Source organism: Nannospalax galili, unplaced genomic scaffold (assembly GCF_000622305.1).
Source record: "Nannospalax galili isolate Female #2095 unplaced genomic scaffold, S.galili_v1.0 scaffold1146, whole genome shotgun sequence".
Classification (NCBI taxonomy): domain Eukaryota; kingdom Metazoa; phylum Chordata; class Mammalia; order Rodentia; family Spalacidae; genus Nannospalax; species Nannospalax galili.
The window spans coordinates 2,907,170-2,918,575 of NW_008355380.1; the positions used below are offsets into that span (position 1 = coordinate 2,907,170).

Here is an 11,406-nt window from a genome sequence, read left to right on the forward strand (position 1 = left end):
GGAGGGGAGACAAAAGGTCAACACCTAGTCATATTATGCTAACCCTACAGAAAAGCAGGGATGAAAGAAACATCCTGAAAGACATCAGGCAGTGGAGAGACACAGGGCCCAGGAGCAAAACTAGGGATGATACCAGGACTCTTCCTCAGGAGCCACAGAAACAGGAAAAGCCTGGAGCAAGGGGCACAGTGAGAGACCAAAACAAGGATCACAAAAAGTCCTGCAAGTTTTACAATAGTCACTAGTTTTGAAAACTAAAAGTAGTATATTAAGAAAAAATAAAACCACGCGTAAAATGCTCCACTTAAACCACAAAAGGCAGAAAACAGAGGAAAACAGGCAGAAAATACAGATATAAAGGTGATACAACATGAGCACATCTGCATCAATGACCACTTTAAATACCAATGATTGAAGGCAGAGACTGAGAGCTATACGGAGGGGGGGAACCCGCGCCAGGTCAGGGGTGCAGTGTGTGCTTGGCACTGTGTCTGGTGTTTTCACACTCCCAAAGAAAGGCTGAGGGACCGGAAGGACAAAAAGCCACGGTGAAGGATGAAGAGCCTGATAGAACTGTATTAAGATTAGACATTGTTCTCTGTGAAGCCACTCTGAAGTGACTGGAAAGGGGCAGAGACGTGAGAAAATAGTCACAAAGGACACTTTTTACAGAGGCCCACACCTCAGTGCCCAAAACCGTCATGACCTCAAAAGACACAAAAGAAAGAAAAGAAGCAACTCAATCTGAAACTGGGTTAAACACCTTGACAGCCATTTCACCAAAGAAGACAGGATGATGGAGGTAAGCGTGAGACTAGATGTGTCACGTCCTATAATGTCAGGGAAACGAGACGCAAAAGGAGATACCATGGGCTGGAGCCTTGGCTCAGCCGTTAGGAACACTGGCTGCTCTTGCAGAGGACCAGGTTCAAGTCCTAGTACCCACATGAAAGCTTACAACTGTCTGTAACTCCAGTTCCAAAGCCCTCTTCTGGTGGCTTTTGGCATTGCCACAATACAGGTGCACTTACATACGTGTGGGCAAGCACTCATACATACAAAATAATAACAAGTAAGTCTTTTAAAAAGAGTGAGGAGCCAGTACCCACCTGTTACAATGGCCCAGACACCCAGGCAGGGCACCGAGGACATTGAATGCTCAGAGGGTGCGGAGCAACAGCAATGCCCAGCCTGTGCTGGTGCTGCTGTAGGCCAATCTGCCACTAAGGGCCATGGCTCAGCATTTTTCACAAACCCAAAACACTCTTACAATCCAGAGAACACACTCCTTGGTATGTATTCAAAGGATCTGAAAACTTATGTCTAGCCATACAAACCTGAACGTGGGTGTTAATGGAAGCTGTGCTGGATAGCTTTACTGTCAACTTGACACACCTGGTAGAGGGAGCCTCAATTGGGGAATTTCCTCTATACGACTGGCCTGTGGCCATGACTGAGGGGCATCTTCTTGATGAGTGATGTGGGAGGGCCCAGCCCACTGTGGGTGGTGCCACCTCTGGGCAGGTGGGCCTGTGATGTATAAGAAAGCAGGCTGAGCAGGGGCCAGGGGAGCAAGCCACTGAGCAGCGTTCCTCCATGGCCTGTGCTCCAGCTCCTGCCTCCAGGTTCCTGCCCTGAGTTCCTACCTTGGGCTCCTTGATGAACTGCGACCTGGGAGATGTAACCCTTTCCTCCCCAAGTTGGTAGTGGTCAGAGTGTTTTGTCACAGCAATGAAGAACAAACTAGGACAGATGCTTAACTAAAATTCTGTAAAACTTGAAGGAGCAGGGCTGGAGGGATGGCTCAAGGATCAAAAGCGCTTGTATGCTTTGCAGACGACTGGAGTTCAGTTCCCAGTGTCCATATTAGGTGGCACAGAGCTGCCTGTGGCTCTAGTTCCAGGGCATGTGATGAGCTCTTCTGGCCTCTGTGGGTACCCACACCTACAGAGAGAGAGGAGAGAGAGAGAGGGGAGATTTTAACTTGCAATCAGGATGTCCTTCCACTGGTGAGTCAATAAATCAACCATGTAGCATCCAGACATGAAATAGTGTTCAGTGCTGAAACAGAATCACCATTCAAAGCCAGGAAAAGTTACGGAAGGATGGGAACCCTAAGTGTACATTCCTCGGTGAGAGGAGCTGATGTGAAGTGCTTGGGACACGTGGAGCAGGATTGTACTGCCATGGCATTCAGGGAGAGGTAAATCACAGAGACAGGAGAGTGGCTACCAGAGGCCCGGGGCACGGGAGGGGTCAGACACAGAGCACTGAGCTTTCTGAGCACCTAAGCTACAGAGGTTAAAATTTGACTTTGGCAAGTTTTCAAGTACTGCACCCCACTGTGAAAACACCCCATTGCTCTGAAGGAAGGAGGTCAGCAAGGGGTACAGAGTGTCCCTGAACTTGAAGATGCGTCTGGTTCCTGCTGAAAACAGGAATCCTCAGCTTGTGATCCACTGCCTCTACTGGCCTCAGCAAAGGGAGATGCCTGTCTTCATCCCTCCCCATCCCCCACAACTAAAGTACCTCAGGCACAGATGGTAGTCAGCAAACCCAGGAGGGGGGACAAATCTTCCTTTTGTGACCAGAGAGCTAATGGGCTTTGGGGGCCCAAGACCACTGCTGAACAGGATTATGCAGAACTGCAGCCCCTCTCACATCATCAGGCTTGAGACACTGTAGTTTACGATTGAAAAATAGGAGTCAAAGGGCATGTGTCTAGTTAATATTGCGCTCCGGTCCTAGGCACATGACTGGGTAGGTCAAAGACCCTACACCTGTGGTCTTTCCTATGTGGTTGCTGTCAGGCACGTTGGGATGAGCGTCTCCTCAAGGCTCCTTGGAACCAGTGGGGCTGGGACATGCTGTACACTGGCTCTGGGCTTCACAGCAACAGTGCTGGGCTGATTTTCCCAGGGTTGTATGAGTGAGGCATGGGCCTTGCAGCTGTAAAAGAGCTTTGCAAGGGTCCTGCTCAGGAATAGGATTTGTTTTAATTCATGTCAGTCCTATGGGTGCTCTCCCAAGGCTCAGCCCTCACCCACAAAAGTCGGGTCTTTTAGGGGAAAGCATAAAAATCTTCAGTTTGAGCTGGGCACCAATTTTGGAATATGCCCACTGAGAGCAAAGATTCAGAAACTAGCCCTTACACAGTGAAGGGGAAGGTCAGAGCCATGGTGGGGTCCCCATGGGACCCTAGGTCTTCTGCTCTCTTGGAGTCCTTGACTGTGGGGATGAAGGACCAGGACCATTGGAAAGTGGGCTGCCCTGGCAGCTGTGGCAGCCAACCTTTTCACCTCCGTGTCCTCAGAGAACAGCTGCCCTGTCTTGGTCTCCCACGTAAAGTCTAGCTCTGCATACAGCCTGTAAGACACACAGCTGAAGATGTGTCTTCTGTGGAGAGAGTCACCCAGCGGCTGTTGTGAATCAGTTAGTCTGGAGAGAATACATGACTAGGCTCCCAGAATCCTCTGAAAACACCATCATTCAGACTTATAGGAGAATCAAACGCATGTTACTGTTCAGATGGGATGCAGCCCTCCCCTAGTCCAGCAAATGACTGGAGGGGACTGGGGACCTCACCAGAGCCGGTGGCCTGTGCGCCATCAGGTGGGTTCATCTACACACCAAGGACTTCCTGACGCGGCGCAGAAACAAAGGATTCCAAAAGGACAGGCTTGAAGTAGAAAGAAAATCTTTAACCCAGAGGAGAACCTTGAAGAGAAAACAGAGTCAGCTCGCAGGTCCCAGAGGAAAGCTAGGAGGGCTGTTGCCTGAGACACCCGACATACAAAACCCACAGGACAAAGCCAGCAGCCTGTACCAGCATCAGCCAGGCAGGGAACAACTGGCCCACAGAGTAACTCCTGTTGAAAGAGACCATGGCCAGATGGCGTGTCCTTAGCCTCCAAAGGAGATTTCAAAATGGCAGAGCCAGGGGAATGAGGAAGACAGATGTTTTAAAATGATCCAATACCTGCATGTGAGTCCAGAAGCTAGAAGGTCTGAGTATTCATAAAAGCCCAGGAAAAGAGCATCAATACAGCACTGGTGTGCCATGTAGACGTGCTACTGGTTGACTCTACAGCTAACGCCACCTGCATAGGGGCTGGAAAGCAGGCCCAGCACGTAAGGGCACTTGTTGCTCTTACAGTTCCGTTCCTACCACTCATATCAGGCGACTCACAAGTGACTCCAGCTCTGGGGCCTGGTGCACTCTTCCGGACTCCATGGACACCTACACAGTCGACACACTGAACTACACATAAATTAAGTAAATAAATGCACAAATTCTTTTTAAAACCACATGTGCAAACAAAACAGTAGCAGGAACCTAAGGGGCCATTTGCTTAGTGGGCACCACACACGCATCCATGGTACCTTGCTTACTAATGATCCTGGAGGAAAGAACTCAGAAGCTGGCCATAGTGGCCTACGCCTGTAATCCCAGCACTCAGGAGGTGGAAATCTAGAGTTCAAGGACATTCTCAGCTATTTAAGACTGGACGCTGACCCAGTTCCAGGGTCTGCAATGCCTTCTTCTGATATCCGTGGGCCTTGCACGACATTGGTGAACTTGCATACTTGCTGGCAATACACTAATTCACATAAAATAAAAATAATAAAATATATTTTAAAAAACCCTCATATGTGACACTTGCGCGATTTCCCCTCGGACCCTCAGGACCTCTCTGTTACAGAGAGGCTCCCCGAGGTTGCTGCCCTCGCATGGCCCATGATGGGACAGAAATGGAGAGTGGACAGGCCTGCCAGTCCCTCTTCATAGGAGGTTAGAAATACAGACCCTCCTGGGTTCCTGACAGTAGCTGCCTATGGTAGGCACGGCAGGAAGGTCTGTTCCCTGTGCAGGGCTGAGGGATCAGGGCGCTCAGCCTTAAAAGAACATTTCTACCACAGTTGCTCCTGAAATGTTTGTCCCCATAGCTTCATGGGCAGGTTAGAATTTTGTCAATGAGCTTTTGTCTTTCAGATTTGAAAGTGAACCTGCCTTTGCTTGTCCCCAGGTCTCTGCAGTCAGATACCACGTGGCTAGGTAAGAGGTACCTGCCGAAGATGATGGCAGAATCCAAGTTATGGTCTATGTTACGCGGGATTAAAAGTGACTTTCACTTACCCACAGCGGCAAGGTATCATCACAGGCGTTTTCCTGCTTCAAGGCACCTGCTCCAGTATCCGAGTGCAAACCTGAACTGGCAAATCCCACTCACAATGGCGTTCAGTGCGGAGCCTGAGAATTAAAAGCCTCCATTGTTGGGAAGGATTATCTCCTTGCCTCTACCAGCTTCAAAGAAATGTGAATCTTCACCCCTCTATTGATCCTGGTTGATCAGATTAACTTTGTTTTGGATTCCTATTGAAACGAAGACAAACAGATAACATTTTAAACGCTTTCATGTGTCGCTTTCTTACTTTGCCTCCACTTCCTTGTTTTAAAGATTACCGAGCAGTTGGTAGAACATAAGGAATCACCATAAACTCTGCTCCCTAAACACCAACACTTTCAGGGAAATTATCTCAATTGTAAAATACTCGGGCATACCAAGTAATTATGTGCAATTAAAACCCCACTGTCGGTTACTTTCCCTTGTTAATTTATAATAGAATTACCTGTACTCAGGAAAACGAAAAGATTAGCAAGCACTAGAAATCAAAGACATCTCTCAACACTACAAAAATGAAGCCAAACATTTCTCCTGCTCATAGGGTACTTCAGATTTCAGATAAAATTATTTAAAGCTCTCCTACCGTTTAATGAGCCATCAAGAGTCTGAAGGGTAATTCCTTGGAGACAGAATGTTCTCGGTCCCTCTGTAAACACCGAGGAGGTTTTCTGGACCATGACTCAGATCCCCAGCCTGGGATTAGGAGTTTGTGTGGTGGCCACACTGCCTTCTTCATACCTAGCCCCTCCTCCATCAGGGGCTGCAGAACTGCCTTTAAGCATCAGATCACAGGCCTCCTGCTGTCTCCCTCCTGGGGCCAGGCAGAGTCCTGAAGCAGGGATCTTAGGAGCTCTCCCAGGCTCAGCAATGGAGACCTGTCTGCTCAAGGCCCTGCCACACTGACGGTAAAGCTCACAGGGATGGGGTTCTCCTGGAGACCACTTCACTGGGAGATGTGGAACCTCTCACTGGGCCAAGCCCCACCCAAAACCAAAACCAGAGCTGTGTATAAATGGCCCTTACCTCTGCAACATACAGATGCAGCCAACCAAACTAAAAAGGGTGCTGAATAGACCTTTAACCACCAGGGTCCTCTGTAATAAGCCCTGGAAAGTTCCAGCAAGTCCGTATGAGCTGGCCACTCTTACCAGCACTGTGACTCAGTGTTCCCTGAGTAAGGGACCAGTGTGACCAAGAGCCTCGGCCCAGGGTGCCCTGGCACCACCCCGGCTAATCTAACCCACGGCTGGACACCCTCCTACAGAGCACATACCTGCGTGCCCCATTCCACACAGAACCATACAGAAACGATAGTAAGGTTCTCTTTTTTGACCACATCCCAACCTCTGTTGTTAGATCTCATTCAGGAGAGTCTGGTCCACTCTCCAGATGGAAGGAAGTCTGCCAGGTGGCTCACCTCCGACTTGTACAGCATTTGGAGCCTCCTGTGTGGCAGGAGAGGGGTTCAAGGGAGGGCATTCCTGGTGTGAGGGGTGGCTCATTGTACCCCAACATCAACATGCACCATAGCACAGCCACTCACATCCCATCTGCTCCCAACTAACACATAGGCCCAAGGCTGATCCCACTTGGAAGCCTGGTAGAATGCATCCACTGAGGTTAATGATTCTGTGATCTAACATTGTAAATATGCACTCCCTTCATTTTTTTTTACATGTAACAGGCAAGCCAATGACTGGCATTTGTGCTTTGATCTCTGAAATTTATGGGCATCCCTTTCTGAAAGCCTTTTAGTCCCTGGATTCTTATAAAACAATGCGGGATGATGCAGGGCCTTCCTGCCTCACCGGACTGGCCTTGGGCAGCCAAGGATAGCCACAGCAATGCATAGTGTTGCTGGGAGAGGAAAAGGTTAGTCTCATCTACCAACAGCAGAGAAGACCCACTGCAAACTGGGCAGGGCTAGGCAGGAACACCAGCTAGCATTTTATCCTGATTAATTGGAACACAAGATCTTGTGTTCCAGATGTTGCATATTCTTTTAGAAGGCAGGTTTGATGCTCATTTTTGAGTACGTCTTCACATTGAGGCTGTTCAGTAACATTCATAAAGCTGAGCTGTAAGGAAAAACTGAGAGTACCTCACTAATCCGGGCGTGAGCTTGACTCGAACCCACTGTGTGTAGCGCTGAGCCTTAGCAGCTCCGGCTAACCTGGTGCCTTGCTGAGGCCTCCTGCCATGAGTGGGGCTAATTTAAGGAAATTAAACTTCAGATGAAGAAAACAGGAACTCAGAAAGATCAAGTCGCTAATAATAATTGCATTATAATCAGAAAAGTGACTCTACTCGTTATTTGTCCCACATCTCAATACCGGGAGAAGACAGAATCGTTCCTTTGGCCAGAAAGAACAGAAACTATAGGCTCCATGTGACGTCCCACAGCCCAGTAAGGGACCAAAATATGAAAACGGGAAAAGAAAACTGTGACACAGAACGTCAACGATGCGTTGACGATGCTTCAACACGCTTGAAGAGAATCCTTAGCCTGAGTTTACAACCGGAGAAGCACCGTGGAAGCAGCTCCAGAGCTACATGCCTGTGTTGAAGACTGGCTGCAAAATTAAAGAACCAGACCACCACCTAAAGAGAGACAGTGAATTTTTGCCACCAGGGGTCTGTGTGAGTTCCAAGGCTATCTGCTTCCAGGCCACCAGGATGCTCAGGCCCCACCTCCACTGACACTACTGGGCAAATCTCTTTAGCCCAGGTGGTGCCTTTGGGTCGGGCTGCCTGTTCTTTCATGGAGGCGCAGGAGGCTTCAGGAAGACAGAACGGCTCCCGTGACTCTGAGGTCCCAGGCGTTAAAATAACACCGAGTGGCACTTAGGAGCCTAGAGGAGACTCTGGAAGACAAGCAATATTTTCTCTTCCTACATCGGGCAGTAGTGCCAGAGGGACAGGCCGACACAGGGGCAAGGCAGCAAGCCATGGCGTCTTCACGGGCTGTGTGCGGAGGCCGAACCAGCAGCAGCTGGCCTGTGACCACCACTCACTATTTCAAGGACAGCAGCAGAAAAGCTGGGGCCATGAGCAACGGCAGTTGCAGCTGCCTCGGGAGCACCAAGAAGAGCTGCCCTTCCAGGATTGGCCTGTAATGCGTCAGAATCGTGGGGCTCAGAGCAGCAGGTGCCCTCCTTTCTCTCAGGGATGATGTGGTCAAAGTAAGTGAGATGCTGCAGGCCCCGAGATGCCGCTTCCACCTCTCCGGGAGGCAGTTAGATCTTTACCAGCATCTCTTGAGTAAAAGAGTCAGGCGGAAGCTGCCCTCAGCTGCATACGCTGCTCGGCCCCAGAGGGGTCCTGTGGAAAGGTACCTGCAGGCTCCCCAAGGATGCAGTAGGACCCAGCCTGCCATGCCAAAGCTGCAGTTGATAGAGCAGGATGGGATCAAAGCTGGAGTCCAAGAGTTTTAAAAGCTTTTGAAAACCCTAATACTCAAGAGAAGGGCCCACTGTTCACACGAATGGTTGGTTCGCAAGACCTGATACACCCAATACCAGGAAGCTGAAATGTCCAGAGCTATGACTTCGTTCAGCCGTTGGCTTTGATGCCTCTTTGACTGAATGAGGCTTTCCTCACCTTGGCCTGATCTGATGTCAGGATGTGGGGGAGTGACAGCCAGGGAGCCAGTGCAACTGAGAGGTTTAGTCTTTGGTCAAGTTTACCTGGAGTTACATTTTAAGTTCTCTCTGGATGCTGTTCAGGTGGAGTTCTGTAGAATGCGAACAACTGTTGTTAGCTGCAAAATTTTATGAAACATGAAGGTTGGAGAGGGATATGTTGGGTGTGGGAGAGGCTCAAGATACATTGTATACATGTACTAAATGCTAAAGCATAAGTGAAAGATAGTCTTTAAAAAACCAAAACAACTCCAAACAAAATGCAAAGTCCATCTGCAGATTTTTCAGGTTAAAAAACAAAACGCTGAATCAGTATGCATACACACATTCTGTTTTCAGTGAAACTTAGTAACAGAAACCCTCAAGACTAAAAATGTTTGCTTCAATATCCATCACATTACCCTGACCCTGAGTTAATTTACAAAACAGGTGGAATGTTTCTTAAAGTTACCACAGTTCTGGACAGCCCTGTACAGGTAGCTCAGCCTTATGTCCCCAAGTGATGGCCATGTCTTCAGAATAAATGTCCACGGTCCCTCCCTGTGGGTGTGAAGCCTGGAGATGGAGACGCCCCACATGAATGGAGCACGGGTGGGGAGGGGGGAGGAACACAACATCTTCAGTCACTGATGAGGCAGATAAGAAGTCACCAGTCACACCTGACACCCTGAATGCCTGGAGCCAATGTCAGCGCAAACTAGGTAAACCGTGCCACCTGCCACCTCAGTCTGGTCTGATAACACTGTGAGAGAATGAATGTTCTCAGTGAGGGAATATTGTAGGTGTGCACTGTCCAGTACCCTAGCTGTTAGTGTGACTATAGAGCGCTCCATGTGTGCCTGGTGAAACAGGAATTGCCCTGACTGCGAGTTTACTGCTCCTGAACTTGAGTTGAATAGTCACATAGAACAAGAGGTTCCACTTGGCCAGTACAGTCTCACGTCTTTGAGAAGCAAGTTTGAACAAATCTAAGAAAGATGACGTTTTGATGCTAGGAAATGATGGTGTACCCAGTAAGAATGCTAACACATACACACATACATACATGCATACACACATACACATGCACACATACAGATTCACACACATACACATGCACACGCACACACATACATGCATGCACACACATGCATGTGCAGATATGCATACATGTGCACATACATGCATACAAATACATAGCACACATAAGCACACACCTGTACACATATACATATATACACATATGCATGCACATGTTCATCCACACATATATGCATGAACACATGCACATATATACATAATACACATACATACACATGCACATGCATGCATATATAGACATTCACACATATGCAAAAGCATATACACATACATGCACACATACATACACATACAGACATACATATATACACATACACACATATGCAAACACATATAACTGTACATGCATAGACATGAATGCACACTTGCACATATACACATACACACATGCATATACATATGCATGTACATGGATATGTGTACATATATGTACACATGCATACACATGTACACATGCATACATTTACATATCAACATGCATATATGCATACCTACATAGATATGCAAGCACACATATTCATTCAAACACATATATACATACACAAATTCGTATATACACATGAACACACGTGTGCACATACACACATCTTAAAACATTAAAATATACACACATGTGTAAACATGCCATATACACGTACATGCATATAGAAATGTGTGCCACATGTACATGAATATTCATGCACACATACATATATACATGCATGCAGGTATGCACATACATGCACATGTGCATATATGTGAATGCACATATACAAACACTCGTATACACGTGCACACATGCACGTACATACACAGATACATACACACATATTCCATTACATATATACATATATACACAAACATATAAACATGCGCATATGTGTACAGAATACCTCTATGCGCCTGCATGTACAGACACATATATACATACGCACATCTAGGTCCATGCACACATACACACATGCAATTCTGGCTTTGCTGATTTTCCTTTAAGATGCTCAGTGCTGGTGAGCACCTCGAGAGGCAAAGCACGCACAGACCAACAAACACACTGAAATCTGTGGCTACCAGGTGGTAATAATTATCAAATGCTTTTAAAGGATGCATCACATTTGTGGTTAGAATCTCATTTCTAGGGACTGGCAAGATGGCTCCACAGGTAAAGGCAATTCCCATGCAAGTCTGATGACCTAAGTTTGATTCCTGGGACTCACATACAAACACTGGATGGGGTGATGTGCACTGTAATTCCAGTGCTCCTTTGGGGAGACAGGAGACACAGACAGGAGAGTTGCCTGGCCGCCTGGGCCAGCCAGGCAGGGGCATAGGGCATTGAAAGAGGGACACCTGGTCTCCTAGAAGCCTGTAAGGGAGGAGAGAGCCAACTCCTGAGGTCCTCTGACCTCCACACATACACTGAGGCATGGACATTCATTCTCTCTCTCTCTTTCTCCTCTCTCTCTCTCTCTCTCAATAATAATAATAATAATAATAATAATAATAATGCCAAATACATAAAT

At 47.6% G+C, this 11,406-nt stretch overlaps 1 protein-coding gene and 1 long non-coding RNA gene across 2 annotated transcripts in view; one reads left to right on the plus strand and one right to left on the minus strand.

Moving 5' to 3' along the window:
- Positions 1-1,712: 1,712 nt before the first annotated feature.
- LOC115067601 lies at positions 1,713-4,277 on the minus strand. The gene is made up of 4 exons (XR_003846986.1): positions 3,980-4,277; positions 3,586-3,717; positions 3,153-3,366; positions 1,713-1,944 (listed from the first exon to the last, which is right to left on the minus strand). It is a non-coding gene; the product is annotated as an uncharacterized LOC115067601 (long non-coding RNA).
- Positions 4,278-8,134: 3,857 nt separating this feature from the next.
- The window catches only part of Irx1 (iroquois homeobox 1), a 25,992-nt gene continuing 22,720 nt past the window's right edge, over positions 8,135-11,406 (plus strand). Inside the window, exons 1-2 of the mRNA XM_029555763.1 lie at positions 8,135-8,298; positions 8,353-8,543. Coding sequence (XP_029411623.1) covers positions 8,135-8,298; positions 8,353-8,543 — 355 coding nt within the window. The remainder of the gene's footprint in view (positions 8,299-8,352; positions 8,544-11,406) is intronic.